General features: G+C 36.0%; 1 protein-coding gene across 2 annotated transcripts; it reads left to right on the top strand.

Annotated features, from left to right (window-relative positions):
• Positions 1-23: 23 nt before the first annotated feature.
• On the top strand, positions 24-18398 carry LOC132543404 (mediator of RNA polymerase II transcription subunit 17-like). 2 transcript variants are annotated; one of them, XR_009553968.1, is made up of 15 exons: positions 24-142; positions 6108-6284; positions 6438-6579; positions 7705-7882; positions 9147-9308; positions 9727-9857; positions 10013-10084; positions 11056-11121; positions 11380-11579; positions 12049-12105; positions 14494-14625; positions 14895-15015; positions 16936-17084; positions 17239-17633; positions 17684-18398. XR_009553968.1 is itself a non-coding variant. In XM_060206905.1 (14 exons), the coding sequence occupies exons 1-14, from the start codon at positions 24-26 to the stop codon at positions 17459-17461; spliced, it is 1929 nt and encodes a 642-aa protein (XP_060062888.1). In that variant the 3' UTR covers positions 17462-18398. The 2 variants fall into 2 exon arrangements, 1 of the variants encoding a protein (XP_060062888.1); XM_060206905.1 differs by having other exon boundaries at positions 17239-18398.
• The last annotated feature ends 6930 nt before the right edge of the window (positions 18399-25328 follow it).

Below are 25328 nucleotides of genomic sequence, written 5' to 3'. Positions count from 1 at the left end.
GCTAGCTCTTCATATTGAAAAATATGGCGGCTGCTGGAGTCAACATCTGCGTTGAAGCCGTGCAAGAAAACCAAATTCAAGAATGTCGAGTCGTGGAGAGGGCAGATGGGGATGGTCAGGAGATACAAGAAGTATATGTCCAGTACGTCACTTAGAGATAATCCATTTGTGTGATAGATGACTGTTATTTTCGTCAGTTCTGGGCAAGCTAGTGGCCTCAACAATATCCATTTGTTTGTTCGTCTGATAACCATAATAATATGAATTAGGCACTGCCTAAAAACGAGCACAAGTTGGTCAAGAAATTGCACATATTGAACAGCCTGATCCATGTTTGCACTGAAACGTGTTTTTTTTTATTTGTTGTATATTTCGCAAGATTTGAACAAAACATCGACACATACAAATGTACCAATATATCATCATCAGCAGCAGCAGCAACACATCTTCTTCTTCTAGAAAACAATGTATCACCATGATCAGGCGGTGGTTTGGTGGCACAGTTGTAACACACTTGTCTATTTCCTAGCCATTCTGGGTTCGATTTTCCGAAGGGATAGAAAGGATACAGGTTTCCTCCCAAAGTTAGACCCCTCTCTTGCTTATAACAAGTGTGATTTTTATAAGTTGAAATAACAAAGTTTCCATATGTAAGTAAGTCATGCACATACAATCATACACCATGAAGGCAGACAAAGAAGAACAAAACAAGGACGACAAGATAACGCAAAATGTGACACTTTCCCTTCGCGAAGCTGTTTAAATGAAAAACACACAATCATATATATATTAATATTACAACAAGTTAATTTCTATTTGCTATTTCTAATTGTTCCATACAAAGTATTGAAATGGAGAACTTCTACTAGAGTACTAGCTTGATGCCTGTACAAAGTATTGAAGTAGAGAACTTCTACTAGAGTACTTGCTTGATGTCTGTACAATGTTTTGAGTATCAGCTAATTACCTTGAATGGTTTAAGATAACTGGTTTGAAAAAAGTTTTGTGGTTTGGTCTATGTTTTCATGGTAACAGAAAAAGGATTTAAATGGCAATCTTCCCCATAGCAAAAGAGACTACTAGCTTATTAAGTGAAAACAGTTTTGAGCAATTACCTTGTCAGAGTATTGGCCCAGAAAAACTGAAATTTTGATGAGGGTAACAATGGTAACAATAAATGTATTAAAAAAGTCACTGACAACATATCTAGACTATAACAATTGATAAAAAAGATCTTCAAAATAAATGCATAAGAGTTTCCCTTTTAGAGTTACAGATATTGCAGAGAGGACTTTCTATCATCTTTGCTTTAAGAAAAGAAAGAATTTTGTCAAAGTATGGTGAAAGACAATATATTATAGTTTTAGTCGGATTTGTAAAGGTGGTGCTTATAGATTTAACAAGTTTTCATTATTAAAATCACAATATTCTCTCCTGCTGTTTTCTTTTCTCTTTGCTATTGAGAGTTTTCGTTCTGTTCATTAACAAATCATAAAATGCTTTAGAACCTTTGGTTTTTTAAGCAATTTAACTTGTCCTGGTAACAAAAGGAGGGTAAAGTTATAAACCCTGTTGAGACTATTCTGTTATACATTGTAATTAAGAAAATCGATATATATATGTTTAAATAAAATTCTTATGAAAGCCACAATATATTACACAAACAAACTGCATTATTCTGTAACCCAACCCACCCACCCCCCACCAAAAAAAAAAAATCCCCACTAATAGTTATTTTATCATTGTGCCTTATAAGTGTTTGCTGGAAATTTTCTAAACATTCAAATACACGATCATAATAAGTTATCGAAAGAACATCCTCATCTTGCAGAATTAATATAGTTAGGAGATGGGCGAGTTTTTCGTCAAATCGGGGCCTTACATCACTTTCCGTGAACGAGAAACACATCGTCTCGTTCACGGAAAGTGACGAAAGGTCCCAAACATTAAACCGGAAATCAGGTACATCAGAGCACAACCGAGCTCAAATCTTGAATGGTTAAAATTGCAATTTTTCAACGAGATATTTGTTATATATGTTTCAAACCAATAAAGTGTATGTTTGTTAAATTCATCTGAATTATTTAAGACTTTTAGTAAGATTTCATTTCTACATGAGAGCTCAAAACGATATTTTGTTGGTCAAAATAATTTTTAATCCATTCAACGGGTCGGCAGTTCTCATTGCGTACTGCGGCAAGTGTATTGTGGGTGTTCCTGCCACACTTCCGTTTAAGGTTGATCGTATGGGCAGGTTGTTTGAGTTGAATTATCACACACACACATAATACCATAAAGCGCTTGCTATTAGACACAATGTGTATAAAACATACTTGTTAACAGTTCCATTACCACCAAATGTGTCCTCAAATACGAAGTCCACATGTGACGTGGATAAACTGATGCAACAGAGAAATAAATGGCAATTTTCACGCCAATAAATTCATATTGAATCAACCTCGGAGACATACAATAACAATGAGACACACATATATATAGTATAATCAAATAGGCACTGCGAGTGCAAGTTGATCAACATGATGCACATTTTGAACTGCATGTGCAGTGGCTTCAATGAAGCAGGTTTTTTAATTACTTAAATTTTGCAATAGTTTAACAAGATACGCCAACATATTTGCATCTAACAAAGTCTTATGTTATCGTCTTCTTGATACAGGGATCTGTTATCTACGTCCCTGTTGATACTATATCATCAGATGTTGGTTGGGTAATGCAGTGGTAACTCTCTAGTCATTCACCTAGCTGTCGCAGGATTCGATACCCTGAGCAGATATGAATTATTTACGGTTCCTTCACATGCTTACAACAAGAGTGATTGGTATAAGTTGGAAAAAGTTATGTAACCCTGGTAAAATACTAGCCGCAATATACCACTCGGCTAGAGAGAACTTCTCTTTGACTTGATTGGTTGAGAGTCAGATAGGTAAGCCAGGGGTCCCAGGTTCAATTCCTAGCAGTGGTGTTGAAATAGATAATGACCTCTGTTACAGTTTCAAAAAAAATCCCCAAAGTTTCTATATAAAAATAACTTATGCAAATATAACCTGACAACATGATGGCAGACAAAAAACAAAACAAAAGACTTGAAAAGAGAGAGAGATGTAGAGTGAGTATACAAAAAAGTGGACACCAAAATTGGTAAGGGATTTTGAGGAAGGGGGGTAATTAGTTAATAATTGGCCTGGGAGGGAAATGGGGATGGCTGGTAACTGTGGTATAAGAAAAATAAATGTGTGGTTACATGTGACAACGATGTCAGAGACTGGAAACTGATGTAATGAAAATTACATCAATGTGAATTATGTTGTATTTTTTCATCTCTTGCTGTAGGTTATATCAATATATAACTTTATATCAATTGGATGCACTATACTGTTTTCTTGGGGTTTTTTCTCTTTTTTTTTCTTCCCCACATACACAAATTCATCTGTAAGCATGTGCCTTTTACTGCAAGCTTGGACTTTATAAGGAACAAGGATGGAACGTCATGATTATTGAATTAATGTTTAGTAAGTTGTGTACAGATGAATGGTTAAATTTGTAATGTTTCAACAAGTTTTTGTTTTGGTTGTATGCCATTTGAAACCACAAACGTATGTGTTTGTTAAATTTATTTTTTTATTTGAATTATTTAAGACTTTTAGTATGGTTTCATTGCCACACAAAAGCTTGAAAAGATATTTTTTCAGTCAAAATATTTTTCAATCTAGTCTACTGGTTGACAGTTCATATTGCCTGCTGCGATAAGTGTATTGTGCATAGTGATGTTCCAGTCACACTTCCATTTAAGGATGATGATATGGGCAGCCTAATTTTGTTGGTTTTGATTTACCAGATACCATACATAAAGCACTCGAGATTGCTGGCTTGCTATTAATCTGACAAGCAAGAGTGTGAGCTATCAGAGAAGACTTTGGTGAACATCATTGTCACAAGGTGTATGGGAGACAACTCCCATAATGATTTTAATTCCAGATAACCCAGACCAAAAACTAGCTTCAAATTCCTGTAGAATTTCTTTTTGGCTTAATTAGAAGAATGCTAGCCTCGTAAGGAAGAGGTCATAGGTCATTCCCTTGTGGATGTAGTGAAAAAAAAAATTTTAGACAAGGGGAAAATATGGATATGTTATCAAAATAGTAATTGAATTCAACAAAACCTTTGCAAAACATTAACAAAAAGCAAGAAGCAAAAAAAACTAATTAAGATTCAAACATTGACTCTCAAAAATTCACATTGAGGTGTGCTGGCAGGATAAGAGTAACAAGCATTCCTGTTAAACCCTGGAAGACACAAAGAGAAACTGGTAAAGTACTAGCAGTGTCCTGCTGACTCAGCTGGGTGTAATTTTTTTTCAGCTCATTCAGTAAAGTGATATATAGTCATGTAAGGTTTAGGGTTTGATCCCTAGTGGAGGTATAATATACAAGAAGTCACATTAGAATCACCTTAGTTATGTAATAGATGTTTATAGATGTCTTCCTTTTATTATCAATATGACATTGATTTTGCAGAGGAACAAGTGTAGTGTGGTCAATACTATGAGAAGCATATTAGCTCCCTTAATCACATGCAACCTCTTTTCTTTTCTTTCTTTTTTATTTCATACTAGAGATATTGGTTTATAAATCAATATTTGTCAATTTGGTGCAACTTTGAATACAAAACAAATTTAATGATGATCAAAGGACATCTAGTATTGATGAGTCTTGATGGACTAAATTACCTGCCTTGATATACATTTTCTCTGTTTCACATAATATGAATATTTTGTTCTTTACCATATTATTTTGTGTTTTATTATGCTCAATTCATTATGTTCGTTTTTTTATCAACCTGTCCATTAGCATGTCCCATTCTTTAAACCGGAAAATAGATTAAAAGGAAATCAAATGCGATTTTGTCCTGGTTGGTGAAAATCTTCTTTCTCAAACAAGTACTAGTATTAAGGGCTTCAGATTGTTGATTTACATGTTTGTTAAGTTTATTTGAAGTTTGTTTATAATATGTCTTCACTTCTGTATGAATGCTTTAAAGGATATTTTGCAGGTCAGGATAATCTTTTATATGCCAATCAAACATTGACAAGACATGTTATGGCACTGTCCATCCAACTGCCTGTGGTAAACTTTTATTTGTTGGCATATCTTCACTCCAAATTTGTTTTATATCATTTCATTTCAAACTTTGTAGGCTTAATCACTTCATGACATACATGAAGTTGTATTTACCTGAATGGCAGTTGGATTCATCTGTATTTGAAAAAGTTACTGCCCCTTGTTTGTTTCATAACAATAATCTTGTCTGGAGATTTCTATGAGTTTTCAATTGCTTTCTTTCAATCTTTGTAGGTTTTATAATTATGAGATAAATTATGTTTCCCAACATTACAGTTTGATTTAACTTTTTTAAAGGCGTTATTGCCCTTTGTTTTTTAAGCCTTTAACTTTTATATGGATATCTTCCTCAGTTTTTAACCACTAAACTTTGTAGGTTTTATAACCATCACATGAAATTGTATTTTTGTTAATTATGCCATTGTGATTTTGAACTTTGTATTTTTAGGAACCGTTATTGCAACTTTTCCTTATGTGTTTTTTTCACCCTTTAAATCTCGCTGGACACATTATGTATCTCTTCCCTAAGTTTTCATCCAATTTCTTTGGAACTTGTTAGGCTGCAATACCACATGAAATTCATTTTCAATTACAGTATGTATATTGATGTGCTTTGGTTTATCGTTGAAGTACAAAGGACTGTGTCCCCTCTTCATAGATTGTGACTCATTATTACCAATTTCCAATGTTAGTATTCTTGTTGGCAAAATAAATCATGAATACCGTTTCTCATAGTGGTGTTCTTGTTAATCAGTTTTGGAAATAGTACTCTGGTCCTTTCAAATTCAACCATTGCTTATATGTACATGACAGACTTCTGACTTGTTTCTATGTGGAATATCAGTCTCATGTGAAATTGAAACTTACATCTGATCCTATGCACAGTGTATATTTTTATACGTGTATCTGTATATTTAGTACTTAAGATTCATTAAAGATTGTAATTGTTTTTTACCATTTATTTTTCAGACCACTCTCCATGTCAGAGAACTTGAGTAAACTTGCCCACAAGATAGACTTTTACAAAGATGAATCTGATGACAAGAAGGGATCATCAGGTGATATTGACAAAGAAAGCGAGGACAAGAATGCTACATCATTCCAGCCATCACTCTGGCCCTGGGATTCTGTTAGAAACAAAATTAAGTGAGTGCAAAGTGTTTTTAGCAAGAGGTACAATACCTCTGAATATTGGGTTTTCTGACTCCTGTAGGGTGCCCTAATGTTTTAAGTTTTCCAACTCCTCAGGGATAGGTACTGAAATGACTGTGATAATACTTTAGTTTTCTATCTCCCTAGGGGTGCCCTGACAGAGATGAGTGTACTACTGGATGTGCTCAACATAACGAAGGAGAAGCGCTATATGATCCTAGACCAGGTGTCCCAGCCTCCACCTGATCCTAAAACTCAACTTCAACTCCAACTTCTCTCTAAGAAATCGGTATTACTTTTTATCTTACATTTCACCTCTTTACTTGTAATTTAACCATATATATTTCTTAACTGTAATGTACATGATATAACTCTTAAATATAATTTACATGATATAGATTCCTTAACAGTAATCTTCCTCGATACTCACTTTCGATCTGTGCACCCCTTGAATATTTCATGGCAAAATTGAAGGTTCCATGTGTGACACCTTGTGGATAAGATGAGAAGACTAGCTTGATACTTTGCTGTACACAAAACAAATGTCCAGTTTGCGTAACAGTGTCTTTGAAATTGGTTGTTGGTCTTTTGTAATCTTCAAAGGAGTGTATCAGTCTGTGATCGTTAAGCTTTTTTTTCTCCCGAAACCAGCTCTAGACCAATCAAATTACTTTGTTTGTGCCTTCAATTTTGCCAGGAAATATTCCTCGGGTGCAGGGATTGATAGTGATGTAACCTATGGAGTGTCAAGGATGAACTATGATTTACACAATATAACCTTCTTAACTGTAATTTACATGTATGAACAATGATAGATAGGTTCCTTTAAAATATGCACATCTTACTGTTGACCAACAGTCTGTATGTGTTAATTTTTGTGTTATATATAATAACACATACACACAGCACACCACATCACTAAAGAAGAAAAGGTTCCCACATGAATTGGTTGTGGTTGAAAAATGTTACAATGTCAGCCACAAAGTGAAGGATTGTCAAATGGGCCCCAGAAAGCCCCAGAATTTTGTGGAGGAGAATTAAGCAGGGGAGAAAGCAATCAAGCCAGTGCATGTTTTCTGCTGGATTGACTGACAGACAGACCAAAATTAACTTGGTCAAAGTTTTGCATGTATTTACAATTTACAGCATGGCTGAATTTTGCTGAAATCATGGCTATTAATATCACTTTTTTCGTAATTCTGAATAAAATTTTAATCATCAAACGTCTATTAATCTAGAATTCCACATTGGTGGAAGTGTTTTCCGCAATGTACTCTGTCAGTAACACACATTATTCTGCACTGTTTAAAACTATAATTACAGTCCTACATATCTCATCGCATGTTATTCTGATAAAATGTGGTCAGACATGATAACATGGGATCATGAATTATCAGTTATCGTACCACTTCAGGCGCTCAATGAGGCGACAAATGTGTTATTGAACGGGGCGGAGAGATTGCGGCGATCCCAATCAGAAATGGGTAGTAAACCACAGGGAGATTTTCACATAGAGCTGCTCAAACTCAGGCAGAACTGGCGACTTAAGAAAGCAGGCAAGCTGATACTAGGAGACCTCAGCTACAAGTCAGGTTAGTTTTTAAAACACAGGACGGGTAGTATAGTACTTCAGATTCTAGGAGACCTCACCTATAAAATCGCTTAGTTAGAGGAAAATGATTTTGTTTTGTTCCTGGTGTGATAGTTATAGTTGTGGGGCACTCTTCCTACAGAGATCTACATTGATTTATGGGACAGTAACATTTTTGTTTACAAATTTTAGAATTGAACATTCAGAGGAAGAGATTGATATTAGTTAAACTATTAAATTAAAATGATGTGTTGCTTTGTTAACATAGTGTTTTTAGAGTTTGTGCCATACCACTACGTCAGTCATCCGTTATCTGTTGTCCGTCAACTTTTCTTTCTTTTTCCTACTTGTCATAAATGACTAGATGGATTTTGACCAAATTTGGTCAGGAGTATCCTTGGGGGAAGGGAAATGGATTTGTGTAAATGATGGGTGTCAGACCTCCTGGGGCCTGATGGGCAGGGCCTAAAAAGGAAAATTCTGCAAGCTTTTTAAAATCTTTCTCATCCTTTAGGAATTAATAGATATTACCCAAATTCGGTCTAAAGCATTCTTGGGTGAAGTGTAATAGATTTTTATATACGGTGGGTCTAGGCCTCCTGGGACGGGCTGGGAGGGGTGAGACCCTGTAGAGGAAATGCTTTAAAATCCTACTCCTCCTGTAGGAAGGATTAGATTTTAACCAAATTTGGCATAAAGCATTCCTAGGAGAAAGGAAATACATTTTCTATAATAGCAGATCTTGACCCCATGGGATTTTTACCAAATTTGATCTGAAGTATTGTTTGAGGAACAGGAATTCATTTTGTATAAACCTTGGGGCCACAGGCCTGGTTCCTGAGATATGGGCTCAATAGGATAAATAGAAAAAAATCTTTTGAGATCCTTTTTCTTCTGTAGGAATGCCTGGGTTCTGTCTCAGTTTGGTGAAAGGCATGCTTTGGTGGAGGCAATCAATTTTGTATAAATGGTGTGTCTCAGCCTACTGGGCAAGAGGGGTGGAGCCGATTAGGGAAAATAAACCAAATTCTTTAAAATCCTTTTATTGGAATAATTCAGTTTTGCCCAAATTTGATATGAAGCATCCTTGAGAGAAAAGAACTGTGCATCTTACACTCCTTAAGAGTTTTTGAGGGTGAATTGTAAATACTTTTCCTTTAGTTTTAATGAAGCAATTTTAGCAAACTGAACAAGGTTAACGATACATGCCCCATGGGCCCCTACTTACTTGTTCATAATTCAATTAACTTTCTATTTGTCAATAGCTGGATCCCGATACTGGCAGGGAGGAACCTTTGAGGTCGTAAAGAGCACTAGCGTTGGGGAAGGTTCTGAAGCCTCTCTGCAGAAGGGAAGTTTGGAGGTGATCATTCCTAGTGAACTGGAAGGTGTAGCCTACATTCAGGTTGAGGTCAAGGTTGTTCCAGGTGAGTGTTTTTATAAACAGATCAGAGGTCCATGCTCTTACACTTGTGATATATTATTCTCCCTGAAAATGTTTAGTGGGAGTTGCTGCTGCATCTATCCATCTTTCTGTCCATCCCTTTGTGACTAGAGCATAACCCACATGTAAGCAAGTATTAGGAAACTGGTGTATACATTAGTGATACTAAAGCTAGAATTTCTTATCCAAAGCATAACATTGGCCACAGTGAAGCAAGGATCATGAAACTTTGTGTTTACAATATGCAGTATATTAAATACAGGGCCAGCAACCACTTAATTATACAGTTATGGACCTTTTCTTAATGTTTGTGTCCAATAAAGTTGTTTCAGGGAGTATTCATCAGTTTCACTGTTGTGTTAGAGATTTTGTCACTAACTCCTGGTAGTTTTCTGTTACAGAAGCCATGGATTTGATGAGTGCCATTCTTAAGATCCCTTCTGGCCTTGGCACCATACCCACCGATGCCTACTGGCAGCAAAAGCTCGAGGTGGCACAGAATGTTCTCTTCTGTAAAGAAATCTTTGCACAGGTTAGTAAAGAGTAATGATGTAAGCATGTGTTTGTATTTCATATTTGGCTTCTACCAGCAACCTAGATTTAATTTCTGTAATTATTGTAGCATGACATCTTTGAGAAAGTTTACACACACTTTTAGGTACAAGTATTAATGTTTGTATATTATAGTTGGCGAGAGAAGCTGTCCAGAGCAAATCATCAGTACCTCATCTAGTTGTTGGAAATCAAATCATTACAAATGTAAGTTTTTCTTCTCATTCATAATCACTCCCCCATTGACTACCAAGGATTTGTAAGATTCACCATCACAGTTCAACTTTTACTTTTATATCCCTGCCTCTACAGTGTACAACTTATTGTGTTCATTGTTGGCACAAGGGTTTACAACTAATGATTTACATATTTTCACTGCTATGTCAAAGATATCAGTCTTTGCATATGCAGAGGGGCTTTATATATAAAAAACCAAAATCCTAGTTTGTCACGATAAAACATTTTAAAACTAAACATAGAGTAGTATATATATATATATATAGTCAACCTTGGAATTAATTGATATTTGTCACAAACTTCAGTGGCATGTTTGTTGATAGGCTCTTTGTGAAAAAAGAATGGAACATGAACATTTAGATTTCATAGTTTGTTGTGATGTATACATGATTATGATGGCTGGCCAAAATACAAAAGACAAAGGAAATAGATGTTTCATCCTTGTATTTCTTAAGTTTACCTGCCTCTTATTTATTTTACAGCTATTGTGAAACAAATGATTTTAACTTATACAAATACTCTTGTTGGCCTGGATGTAAGCATGCAAGAGGTTTTATTTTGGGAGAAAATCGGAGTACCTGGAAAAAACCCACGTGGTTGAGCAGGTGACCTGTTACCTCTTTACATCTGTACCGGGAATCAAAACCTACACGGCTAGGTGAATGGTGTCACCTGACCACCCTCATGGAATTTTAGTGAATACCTATAGGTCTATAGAAGATTCCTACTACCTTTATCCACTGACACAGGATATTGGTTCTCCCCTTTTATAAAACATTCTTTACAAACTGTGTTGTGTCTATGGTCTCACTATCTGGGTGTATGTTCTGGGGAAAAATATGAGCTGAATTGATTTTGTTTGTGATATTGTTTTTAGACCAAAATCAAGAACAAGAAAATGCTCACTTTGATGATTACTTATACTAGATTTTTATTTTTAGATATTCCCAGGCATTCAGCTGTCAATTGTTTTGTGCCACTCCCCTGGGAAAGATAAAGATAAAAAGGTAAGTCCTATACCTCAATACCTCCTTGTCATGTTGATAACGTTTACAGATAAGATTACTTGTGACATGTGAAGTTTTAGCAATTATTAGATATGAAGTTATATGTTTTGATATTTTATGAAAAGATCTTTTATGGAAAATACCTAACCGTTTTATAGTGAAACTTCTTACCTACTGAAAAATTGAGTGCTTGTATTTACCTTCCGCATGTATTCATTGTCATCTTCCTGTCTTGTAAAATTTTACATGTTGTTAAAGCAGTCATCAGCCCCACACAAATTGGACCATAATCATGTGTTAGAGCACTCCCTCCATCAGCTTCTGCGGGAGCTCCACTACAAAAACATACACTTCTCTCCGCCACATCCTGTCACTGCTGTCATCGGCATCTCAAAGAAGCGACGCCTAGCGGGTCCCAATGCCCTTTCACGCTCAGAACTCACAGAAATGATAGAGAAGTATGTATAACATAATTTAATGAAGTTGAATCCTTCTGAAAAGACTTATGATTAAAATATAATGGCAAGTACATAATTGTCCTTCTCCACCAAATCCACCCAGGTATAGACATCACAGATTATGTGTCTCAGGAGGGACAGTACAGATTTTAAAACAATTCTTCTATAGGTAAATGGATACCTGTAGAAGATCATTAGATTTCATTTGCTCAATTTAAGCAGTTGTGTCATGATACCCATGTCTTTCCTATTTGGTACCTGTGAAATATCTTTGATAAGGTTGTGTTTTAAGGTCAAAGTTATTTCCACTTCTGCATGATGGTATGGCTAAGGAATTAATATCTCTGACTTATTCTAGTTTGAAGAACAAAGGTGTAATTCATAGATAAATGAGATCACAATGATATACATCAGAATCTGTAAGATGTTTTCTTTTACATTTGTTATATGATAATTCTTTTTTTTTCAGTGAAACTTTGCTTCATCAAATCATTAAACAGACTAAACACAGTGTTTTACGTCTCAGGTAGGTTCAGTATTTCTGCTTCATGTAGGTAGTGTTCCCACCTCAGGTAAGTACACAATGTTCTACGACACAGGTATGTATCATGTTTTACGTCTCAGGTAGGTTCAGTATTTCTGCTTCATGTAGGTAGTGTTCCCACCTCAGGTAAGTACACAATGTTCTACGACACAGGTATGTATCATGTTTTACGTCTCAGGTAGGTACAGTATTTCTGCTTCATGTAGGGAGTGTTCCTACCTCAGGTAAGTACACAGTGTTCTACGACACAGGTATGTATAGTGATTAATGCCTCAGATGGTAGTGTTTTATACACATGTAAGTACAGTGTTTTACACATATAGGTATACATTGTTTAGTGCCTAAGGTAAGTAACATAATGTTTTACTCTAAAAGATACACATTGTTTGATGCCTCAGGTAGGTATACATTGTTTTATACCTGTTTTATAGTATTTTACCCTACAGGTAAGTACAAATTGTTTACGCCTCCGAAAGATATACAGTGATTTACAGTACAGGTAGATATAGTGTTTTACACCACAGGTAGGTACAGTGTTTTATACTATAGTTAGGTACTCATTATTTTACACCACATGAAGATATACTGTGATTTACAGTACAGGTAGGTATAGTGTTTTACGACCACAGGTAAGTACAGTGTTTTATACTATAGTTAGGTACTCATTATTTTACACCACATGAAGATATACTGTGATTTACAGTACAGGTAGGTAGGTACACATTGTCTTACACCACAGGAATTAATACAGTGTTTTACACTACAGGTAGGTATAGTATTTGATGCCTCAGGTAGATACACAGTGTTTGTCATGTAGGTACAATGTTTGTCATGTAGGTACAGTGTTTGTCAGGTAGGTACACTGTGTTTGTCATGTAGGTACAGTGTTTGTCAGGTAGGTACACTGTGTTTATCAGGTAGGTACACAGTGTTTATCAGGTAGGTACACAGTGTTTATCAGGTAGGTACACAGTGTTTATCAGGTAGGTTCAGTGTTTGTCAGGTATGTGACAGTGTTTATCAGGTAGGTACACTATCAAGTAGGTACACAGTGTTTTTTTGTTTTGTTTTTTTTTTTCTTGTAATTTTTTATGTTTAAGCATTTTTTACAAGTATAGTGAACAGTACATAAGCATACACACTCCACAAACAGAAACTTGCATACGTGTATAAGATTGCAACTATTTGTGAATCAATAACTTAATTATATTGTAGATAATATCCTAGTTTACACAACATTCTTATCCTCATAGTTGCCATCAGCATTAGAATATTGCGATAAGGATTCATCCATAGATAGATAATTAAAAAAAATATGGTTTACAAAAACCGATTACCATTTCTATATACACAACGAAACACATGCCTTTGTCATCTTTATCACACACACACACACACACTTTCCTTCCACACAGAGAGACAGAGAGACAGAGAAAAAGAAAGAGAAGGAAAGAGTGGGGGGGTAGGGTTTATTATGTAGGTACACAGTGTTTATCAGGTAGGTACAGTGTTTGTCAGGTAGGTACACAGTGTTTATCAGGTAGGTACACAGTGTTTATTATGTAGGTACACAGTGTTTATCAGGTAGGTACACAGTGTTTATCAGGTAGGTACATAGTGTTTATCAGGTAGGTACACAGTGTTTATCAGGTAGGTTCAGTGTTTATCAGGTATGTGACAGTGTTTATCAGGTAGGTACACTATCAGGTAGATACACAGTGTTTATCAGGTAGGTACACAGTGTTTATCAGGTAGGTACACAGTGTTTATCAGGTAGGTACACAGTGTTTATCAGGTAGGTACACTATCAGGTAGGTACACAGTGTTTATCAGGTAGGTACACTATCAGGTAGGTACACAGTGTTTATCAGGTAGGTACACAATGTTTTTCAGGTAGGTACACTGTTTATCAGGAAGGTTCCAACAATGTTTATCAGGTAGGTACACTGTGTTTATCAGGTAGGTAAACAGTGTTTATCAGATAGGTACACTGTGTTTATCAGGTAGGTACACTGTGTTTATCAGGTAGGTAAACAGTGTTTATCAGATAGGTATAACACAGTCTTTCTGATTCCACCTTCTCATGTTTTGTAGTAATTTTTCCTTCTAACTCAGAAGTAGGTTGTTTTAGGTTTTTTAAATAAATGTATATTTTGTATGTTACCAAAGTGTTTTATACATGATAAATAGTTGTAACTATATTAGGAATGTCTTGAGTAAGGGAATGTTTGACAAACAAACCAGTACTTGAGTAGACTATGTCAAAACTGCTACAGTGTTGTATAGACAAAGAGGATGTTGATACAAAGTCTATAGTTGAAATACTTGGTGTCTCTATTATGATAGTATGCTGTATCTTTACCTTCACAGAACCATGAAGACTATAGATCACTATGCTTCAACACAGAAAGATCCCAACTTAGCCACTCACTGGAACTGTACCAACAACAGTCTGGAAGCAAGCTGTCGAGTTGTGATCACCTCCCAGGGATATGATCTGCGGTAGGTCGCCTCGTACTAGATCACCTTGGAACGTTCAGTTTTATGTTTCAGATTCTTATGTATGTATTGTCATGTATTAATCTCCAGAAACAGCACATACTTGGATGGAAATCATTCTTTATGGGTTCTTTCAGGATAGACAAACCTGGTAAAAACTTGGCGATGAAAATGAAGTTGATCACAAAGTCGGGAGTCTATTTGACGGCTTATATATACAACTTATATGATATATACTTTCTCTTTGCTTTAACCTTGATGCCTTTGTACAGGGTGTGGCACAGCTTTGTGTTGAACATTGGAGTGGATATGGTAAAGGCTGTCACTCGTGAAGGACGTGTTTACACATTCTCCTATGAGGAACGTGAACTGGAGGACTTTATCATGTGGCAGGTAAACTTATCAGAACAATCCATGATGTATATGATAGATGTTGGTTAAGCTTGTGTCTTTTTCCTAGGAGATTTTATTGTAGTTAGAAATTTTTTTTATGAACCTTCGACATATTACAGCAAAAACAAAAGCTGCATAACCCCCAAGGAAATGGATACAACTTCCTTCTCATTAGTGTATTTATTAAGATCCTAATTTTGAATAATTGCTCTTCAATCTTGTTTTGTCCACATATCTCTCACTTTTAAATGATCTTTGAAATCTATAGGAATTACCATCTTAAAATGTGGTTGTGTTTCCATGACAGTTTTGCCATTTTAATTGGACAGATTGTTTAGAATTCATTGCTCTTTGTTTTTTTATTGTTCAAAATCATAAAGAAACCTGTTTTACTGTGTCGTTGTCTCTATATGATATCAACTTTTATAATGTGAAGGTATGTTCCATCTCTTTTTATTATAAAACTGGATGTCACAATAGAATATGTTACTGAAATGAGCTCTTACAGTCGATATCATGTACTTGAATTGTAAAAGTATTTTTGTGGTCCTGCCCACACTTTACACCAAACATTCAACATCAGAAACCTTGAAGTTTTCCTACAGTCCCAACTACTTCGAGCTTACGAGGTTCGACTGTATTTGTCAGTTAACAGTTTTGAATCTCACTTTTGAAGATGTCAACAGAAAGATAGATGTAAATGTTCTTATCCTCACTGAAACAAAGCTGAAGGTGGTTTGGTGGGGTTGGCTGGAATTGCCCTGTTTTGGTTTCTCTTGTCTGCAGATGTTGACAGGAAAACTACTCTTATACTTGGGAACCAATTTCAAAGAAACTCCACATGTATGTTACAGACTTTGTATTGATGTCATGTAGGTTTTTTTTTGTAGAAATTTTAGTGGTGAGAGTTTTGAAGAATAGTAATTACAATGGTACTTTTTTCCAAAATATTAAATATCATTTTGTTGCTATGGTAACCAAATTAGACCAGTGTATATACATATAGTTGTGTTTGTATAATGATCCGTAGTTCATAGGTCCTTTTATTCAAACTTTATTGGTCAAAATTGAGGTCCAATTAAGCTGTAAATTTGTATGTACCTGGGATGGCAAGACATTGGTAATATTTTCCAGAACATGGTTCCTCTTTGGTCCCCATGGTTATCAAGAAAGACTTCTTGTTGGACAAAATCTTATCCAAACTGCTACTCCTAACAGTGTAAATCATGAACCTTATTCAATGAAAATACTTACACTTAAGAATATTAGAAACCATATATAGATGTGTATGCTCTTTTTGTACCTGCTTTAATGGTGGATATCATTAAAAATTTAATAAGACACTGTGGTCATTGGAAATGAAATTAAAACAGTTGATGTAAATTGTTTTGTCTCTGTTGGGGTATTAGTCATCCTGGATGACAATTCTAATCATTTACAATGTTTCTGTATATCCACACATGTTTGCCAGTGAAAACAATCTTCATTACTGCTGATATAACATTTGACCAATCATAGTGGTGATTTCTAGTCTCTACATGTGGTTTGTAAAAACTAATTAACACTTACTAGACAATGTCTTAAATTGAAAGAATACCACATAAAGCAGCCTATCTATTCAAAGTGCTGTTGACTTGTCAAGTGTAACATCAGACATCAAAGAATGGGCTAGTATTTCCAAACTTTTTTAACTCTGGGTTTATTTTGTTTTAAAAAGTTAATAAAAGAAAATGTAACGATTTCCCTTTAGGTATCATATTTCACTTTTTTGATAGGATAAATGTATATAATTCATTCTTGGTTCACATTCATGAAAATCCAGATATTTTGTCATTCTGGAGAAATTAAATCATTAGATATCCTCTATATACTGTTTGTGTTTAAATGTCATATCAACAGCTACAATGGTATTGTTTACAGATATCACAACACCAGTTAAGTGTTTCCCAGAACCTAGCACGTATGATGGGGTGGCAGATGCTCAGTACCAGTACAGCCCTGGGAGTCGGGGACATGGAGGATGTGGGTACAGCTTCCTCCTTGGTACTTGCCTCTCCAAACCATGACAGGTACACATCTACTTTCCATGAAAATTTATTTTCTTAGTTCTTAATTCATCTTCTTGTTGGTAGTCAAGCATTCATTTTTCCTATTTTTCTGATATTTTTAAGTACAAAATTCCATCAGATTTTATCAACTATAGATTTATGCTTACCTTTTTAGGGTGCTAGCGATCAAAAGTGGACCAAGTAGTGGTGTGAAGGTATTCCTTCAGTGTCATTCAAAAGATCACAATGGCAAGAACAGGGCTGTATTAAAGGACATCAAGTGGCAAAGCGTAGGGACAGACTTTCAGTCTGTCGACCTGGCGCGGTTTGATGGACGTAGCTTTGCATCTAAGTTTGAATTGTTACTGGCAGTGCTTACAAGATCATCAAAGGGATAAATTAATCTTCTGTTTTTATGTTATGGTATGGTATGCTAAAAACTTGGGAAGAAACTGTGCATATAGTCTGACAAATAAGTGGTCGATGAATAATCTGACAGGCAGCCAGAGAATATTCATTGGACAAGCAGGCAACAGTGAAAACAGGTGGCTGTGAACAGTTGTCAGACAGGTGGATGTGAACAGTTGTCAGACAGGTGGCTGTGAACAGTTGTCAGACAGGAAAGCAGCCTGTGAACAGTTGTCAGACAGGTGGATGTGAACAGATGTCAAACAGGCAGTCATGAATAGCTGTCCTACAAACAGGTAGCTGTGAAAAGTTGTCTGATAGATGGGACGTAAACAGGTTTCAAACAGGCAGTCATGAATAGCTGTCCTACAAACAGGAAGCTGTGAAAAGTTGTCAGGCAGCCTTTGAATAGTTGTCAAACAGATGGCCTGTGAACCATTGTCAGACAGGCAACCTTTGAATAGCTGTCAAACAGATGGCCTGTGAACAGTTGTCAGACAAACAGGCAGCCATAAATAGTTGATAATCAAGTAGGTGGTCATGACTAGATGTCAGACAAACAGGTGGCCATGAGCAGTCTTGCATGCTTGTTGAATAGAAAAATATGTTTTTGAGGAACATGGTAACTTAGATTTACGGAATCTCATTATTTTGTATTTCTGGAAAAAGGTAAAACTTTTAAAATAGGTCATTGTTAGTGTGTACTAGTGAAAAAAACTATTGAGAAAACATTAAATTGAATTGAAAGTATTACTGCAGACAAGAATACTTTATTATTTTCATTCAATAGGAAGAATAAAACTCTACCCTTGCTGTGTAGGAGGAAGGCTTTCAATTAAAGCAGTTATTTTACTGAAAATATGAACTTTAGGTTTGGAATTCTGTTCACAAGAACTGTTGAACACATACAATAAAGAGGATACTGTTTTTCTTCGTTATTGTCGTTTTGATGTTTAGGATGTTGTGTTAGATATTTTGATACTGCTATCAAAGTTCATATCTACATAATTATGAGTTTCAATCTGGCCATTCATAATTTTTTCAGCTGATATGGAATGTTTTCTGTTGTCTGTTGATCTTGATGGATTTTGTATCCTATTAACTCCCAGGATCATTAAAGGACAGGATTTAGGTGGTAGAGAAAAGCTGGAGTTCCCTGAGAAAAAGGCTTTAATCTGGCAACCCAGAGATTGTGGACTTGTATTACAGGTGGTCAGACATCTTAACAACCCAGACATCATGGCCTCTGTCCAAGCTGGCTGGACAAACATTAACATTTATACAGAAGTAGGCATGAACCAATAAACTAGTTGGTCTGTTGTGTAGATAATCTAAATCCAGCCTTGGTGAGTTCTGGTGAAGTGTTATTGTGCTATCCTAATATAAATCGTTTTGGTGAGGCTTGGAAGAGTAATACTCTATGCCTAACAAGCTTGCCTTAGTGAGTACTGATGGAGGACTATTCTCTTTTCCTGACAGTATATCTTGGTAAGTATTGATGCAGTTAAACTTTCCTGCTAAAACCGTCCCTGGTGACAACTAGTGAAGCAGTACTCTCTATTTGTGACAAATTTTACTTGATAAATACTGGTAGATAGATACTGGTAGATAAATACTCTCTAATCTTTACTTGATAAACACTGGTGGATAAATAATTTCTAATCCTTACTGGATAAACACTGGTGGATAAATACTCTCTAATCCTTACTGGATAAATACTGGTGGATAATAGTCTCTAATCCTTACTGGATAAATACTCTCTAATCCTTACTGGATAAATACTGGTGGATAAATACTCTAATCCTTACTGGATAAATACTGGTGGATAAATACTCTCTAATCCTTACTGGATAAACACTGGTGGATAAATACTCTCTAATCCTTACTGGATAAATACTGGTGGATAATAGTCTCTAATCCTTACTGGATAAATACTCTCTAATCCTTACTGGATAAACACTGGTGGATAAATACTCTCTAATCCTTACTGGATAAAAACTCTCTAATCTTTACTGGATAAATACTGGTGGATAAATACTCTCTAATCCTTACTGGATAAACACTGGTGGATAAATACTCTCTAATCCTTACTGGATAAACACTGGTGGATAAATACTCTCTAATCCTTACTGGATAAATACTCTCTAATCCTTACTGGATAAATACTGGTGGATAAATACTCTAATCCTTACTGGATAAATACTGGTGGATAATAGTCTCTAATCCTTACTGGATAAATACTCTCTAATCCTTACTGGATAAATACTGGTGGATAAATACTCTCTAATCCTTACTGGATAAACACTGGTGGATAAATACTCTCTAATCCTTACTGGATAAATACTGGTGGATAAATACTCTCTAATCCTTACTGGATAAACACTGGTGGATAAATACTCTCTAATCCTTACTGGATAAACACTGGTGGATAAATACTCTCTTATCCTTACTGGATAAATACTGGTGGATAAATACTCTCTAATCCTTACTGGATAAATACTGGTGGATAAATACTCTCTAATCCTTATTGGATAAATACTGGTGGATAAGTACTCTCTTATCCTTACTGGATAAATACTGGTGGATAAGTACTCTCTAATCCTTACTGGATAAATACTGGTGGATAAATACTCCCTAATCCTTACACACCTGCCATAATGTGAACAGGAGTAAAACTGATAAGCCCACCTTGGTAAGTACTGTTGGTGTAATCCGCTACTGACAATTCTGTCTTGATGAATATTTGTGGAGCAATTTCAAAGTAACAGGTATTTGCTGAGAGCAGTTTATGTACCGGTATATGATCTTGCATCATGTTTATTCATCTGATTATTACTGACAAACTTGCCTTTATTTGAGTTGTACTAATACTGACTTACACTGATAAACCTGCCTTTGTTAATGCTGTACTTACACTGACTATTACTGACAAACCTGCATTTGTTAGAGTTTAACTAATATTGAAAATTCCTGACAAACCTGCCTTTGTTTTAGTTATACTGACTCACCCTGACAAACCTGTCTTTGTTAATGCTGTACTTATACTGACTCACTCTGACAAACCTGCTATTGTTAGTGCTGTACTTATACTGGCTATTACCGACAAACCTGCCTTTGTTAGAGCTGTACTAATACTGACTATTCCTGACAAACCTGCCTTTGTTAGTGCTGTACTAATACTGACTTACACTGACAAACCTGCATTTGTTAGTGCTGTACTAATACTGGCTATTCCTGATAAACCTGTCTTTGTTAGAGCTGTACTTATACTGACTTACACTGACAAACCTGTCTTTGTTAGAGTTGTACTTATACTGACTATTACTGATAAATCTGCCTTTGTTAGAGTTGTACTTATACTGACTATTACTGATAAATCTGCCTTTGTTAGAGTTGTACTAATATTGACAATTCCTGACAAACCTGCCTTTGTTAGAGTTGTACTAATACTGACTATTCCTGACAAACCTACCTTTGTTAGAGCTGTACTAATACTGACTATTACCGACAAACCTGCCTTTGTTAGAGTTGTACTAATACTGACTATTACTGACAAACATGCCTTTGTTAGAGCTGTTCTTATACTGACTATTACCGACAAACCTGCCTTTGTTAATGCTGTACCTATACTGACTATTACCGACAAACCTGCCTTTGTTAGTGTTGTACTAATACTGACTATTCCTCACAAACCTGCCTTTGTTAGAGTTGTACTAATATTGACAATTCCTGACAAACCTGCCTTTGTTAGAGCTGTACTAATACTGACTATTCCTCACAAACCTGCCTTTGTTAGAGTTGTACTAATATTGACAATTCCTGACAAATCTGCCTTTGTTAGAGTTGTACTAATACTGATTATTCCTGACAAACCTGCCTTTGTTAGAGCTGTACTAATACTGACTATTACCGACAAACCTGCCTTTGTTAGAGTTGTACTAATACTGACTATTCCTGACAAACCTGCCTTTGTTAGAGTTGTACTAATACTGACTGTTCCTGATAAACCTGTCTTTGTTAGTGTTGTACTAATACTGACTTACACTGACAAACCTGTCTTTGTTAGAGCTGTACTTATACTGACTTACACTGACAAACCTGTCTTTGTTAGAGTTGTACTTATACTGACTATTACTGATAAATCTGCCTTTGTTAGAGTTGTACTAATACTGACTATTACTGACAAACATGCCTTTGTTAGAGCTGTTCTTATACTGACTATTACCGACAAACCTGCCTTTGTTAATGCTGTACCTATACTGACTATTACCGACAAACCTGCCTTTGTTAGTGTTATACTAATACTGACTATTCCTCACAAACCAGCCTTTGTTAGAGTTGTACTAATATTGACAATTCCTGACAAACCTGCCTTGGTTAGAGCTGTACTAATACTGACTATTACCGACAAACCTGCCTTTGTTAGAGTTGTACTAATACTGACTATTCCTGACAAACCTGCCTTTGTTAGTGCTGTACTTATACTGACTATTCCTGATAAACCTGCCTTTGTTAGAGCTGTAGTATTACTGACTTACAATGACAAACCTGCCTTGGTTAGAGCTGTACTAATACTGACTATTCCTCACAAACCTGCCTTTTTTAGAGTTGTACTAATATTGACAATTCCTGACAAACCTGCCTTTGTTAGAGTTGTACTAATACTGACTATTCCTGACAAACCTGCCTTTGTTAGAGCTGTACTAATACTGACTATTACCGACAAACCTGCCTTTGTTAGAGTTGTACTAATACTGACTATTCCTGACAAACCTGCCTTTGTTAGTGCTGTACTTATACTGACTATTCCTGGTAAACCTGCCTTTGTTAGAGCTGTAGTAATACTGACTTACAATGACAAACCTGCCTTTGGTAGAGCTGTACTAATACTGACTATTCCTGACAAACCTGCCTTTGTAAGTGCTGTACTTATACTGACTATTACCGAAAAACCTGCCTTTGTTAGAGCTGTGGTAATACTGACTTACAATGACAAACCTGCCTTGGTTAGAGCTGTACTAATACTGACTATTCCTGACAGACCTGCTTTTGTAAGTGCTGTACTTATATTGACTTACACTGACAAACCTGCCTTTGTTAGAGCTGTACTAATACTGACTATTCCTCACAAACCTGCCTTTTTTAGAGTTGTACTAATATTGACAATTCCTGACAAACCTGCCTTTGTTAGAGTTGTACTAATACTTACTATTCCTGACAAACCTGCCTTTGTAAGTGCTGTACTTATACTGACTTACACTGACAAACCTGCCTTTGTTAGTTCTGTACTTATACTGAATTACACTGACAAACTTGCCTTTGTTAGAGCTGTACTAATACTGACTATTCCTGACAAACCTGCCTTTGTAAGTGCTGTACTTATACTGACTTACACTGACAAACCTGCCTTTGTTAGTTCTGTACTTATGCTGAATTACACTGACAAACCTGCCTTTGTTAGTGCTGTACTTATACTGACTTACAATGACAAACCTGCCTTTGTTAGATTTGTACTAATACTGACTATTACCGACAAACCTGCCTTTGTTAGTGCTGTACTTATACTGACTATTACCAACAAATCTGCCTTTGTTAGTGTTGTACTAATACTGACTGTTCCTGATAAACCTGCCTTTGTTAGTGTTGTACTTATACTGACTATTACCAACAAACCTGCCTTTGTTAGAGCTGTACTAATACTGACTATTACCGACAAACCTGCCTTGGTTAGAGCTGTACTAATACTGACTATTCCTGACAAACCTGCCTTTGTAAGTGCTGTACTTATACTGACTATTACCAACAAACCTGCCTTTGTTAGAGCTGTACTAATACTGACTATTACCGACAAACCTGCCTTTGTTAGAGCTGTACTAATACTGACTATTCCTGACAAACCTGCCTTTGTTAGAGCTGTACTAATACTGACTCACTCTGACAAACCTGTCTTTGTTAGAGTTGTACTAATACTGACTCACTCTGACAAACCTGTCTTTGTTAGAGTTGTACTAATACTGACTCACTCTGACAAACCTGCCTTTGTTAGAGTTGTACTAATACTGACAAACCTGCCTTTGTAAGTGCTGTACTTATACTGACTTACACTGACAAACCTGCCTTTGTTAGAGCTGTACTAATACTGACTATTACCGACAAACCTGCCTTTGTTAGAGCTGTACTAATACTGACTATTCCTGACAAATCTGTCTTTGTTAGAGTTGTACTAATACTGACTATTACCGACAAACCTGCCTTTGTTAGAGTTAGAGTAGTAAACTCTATTCCTAACAAACCTGTCTTGTTTGTACCAGTGACAATGTACTCTCCTGGCATTACTTCTTGTCTGAACCAGTTGCACAGTTCTCGTTTTGAAATCCTGGTTGTGTGTACTAATGGCGCAATACTCTTCAGACAATCCCACTTGTCAATTCTAGAGATGCAATTTTCTCCTGGCAACACATACTAGACATTATTCTTTCTCCAGAACACAAATGTGGTCGATTGTGGATTTAAAAAAAAATTAAGGTCTCTCTCCTTTGGTTGATAATTAATGCCGATGGTTTGCTGTACTGATCCTGATTTGTGTTAAAATCGTGACGAATTGCTATACAAGGTCAGAGTACGCACTTTAATGCTATATTCTTTAGAAAACTACCCAATATACATATGACATTTATTTAGTTTTCGTGTCATGATATCTATGGGCCGTGTCTGACAATTCTGCTTTCGTGTACTAGTAACGCAATGCTCTCCTGGTAATCCTGTGTTTGTGTACTAGCGGCGCAGTACTCTTCAGGCAATCCTGCTTGTCTGTTCTAGTGATGCAATTGTCTTCTTGCAATCCAGCTTGTGTGTAACAGTGAGGCAATTTTCTCCTAGCATCACATAATAGACATTATTCTTTCTCCAGAACACAAATGTGGTCGATGGTGGATTTTTAAAAAAAAAAATTAAGGTCTCTCTCCTTTGGTTGACAATTAATGCCAAAGGTTTGCTGTACTGATTGCTGTGTGTTAAAATCATGACTAGTTGCTATACAAGGTCAGAGTATGCACTTTAATGCTATATTCTTTAGAAAACTACCCAATATATATATATGACATTTATTTAGTTTTCGTGTCATATGATATCTATAAGCATTGTCTATTCATAGAAATATGAGATGGATCATAATCATTTCTTTGGGTGTAAAAATGTAGGTGTATGACATTGTGCTAGTTATTACTATTTTCGTTGATGTTATGACGGCGTTACAGAGGCTATGTTAATAGTGACATTCCGTTGTCTTACCTGTCGTATATGTAACATATCTATATCGGTAACACAACGAAGGTTCTAGACTTCCTAAAAGTGTCATGTGACATTTAAGTAGCTAAATCATATCTAGATTTCCTGATTTTCCATTTCAAATGAGATTTCGGAATGTTGCAAGTTTCATTGATTTTATTGTGGCACAATGTAATCGCTGATATATAAGCACGCCTACACTGAGAAAGATACTTATTCTTTTTGTTGATTCTGTTACCTATTGTTCTGCTACACGCACAGTCAATGTCCTACTTGAGCCCAACAAGTTCACTACATGCACTGTCGATGTACAGCCACCAGGTTGCCTAGTTTACCATATATATACTGTGGGTGAGTGACTGCCTAGTTTACTAGTTTGCACGGTCAATGTCCTATGCCAGATCACTTAGTTTACTACATACACTGTCGATTTACAATTTACAACCACCAAGCGTCCTGGCGTATTAGATATACGATCAATGAACATTCACCGGGTCTACTTCAAACATGATTGATGTACAACCATCAGGTTTCCTAAGTTACTGCATACACGGTCAATGAACAACCACT

The sequence above is a fragment of the Ylistrum balloti genome, unplaced genomic scaffold (assembly GCF_031769215.1).
Source record: "Ylistrum balloti isolate Yb309-2 unplaced genomic scaffold, AGI_CSIRO_Ybal_v1 Utg369754, whole genome shotgun sequence".
Lineage (NCBI taxonomy): Eukaryota > Metazoa > Mollusca > Bivalvia > Pectinida > Pectinidae > Ylistrum > Ylistrum balloti.
The sequence above is the reverse complement of the archived record's forward strand: the minus strand, read 5'-3'. Positions and strand labels throughout refer to the sequence as shown.

Coding starts and splice junctions, on each gene's coding strand:
- LOC132543404 (XM_060206905.1), top strand. CDS start 24: ATGGCGGCTGCTGGAGTCAACATCTGCGTTGAAGCCGTGCAAGAAAAC. Junction 12,106..14,493: donor CACAGTGTTTTACGTCTCAG/GTAGGTTCAGTA, acceptor TTACCTTCACAG/AACCATGAAGACTATAGATC. Junction 14,626..14,894: donor TCCCAGGGATATGATCTGCG/GTAGGTCGCCTC, acceptor GCCTTTGTACAG/GGTGTGGCACAGCTTTGTGT.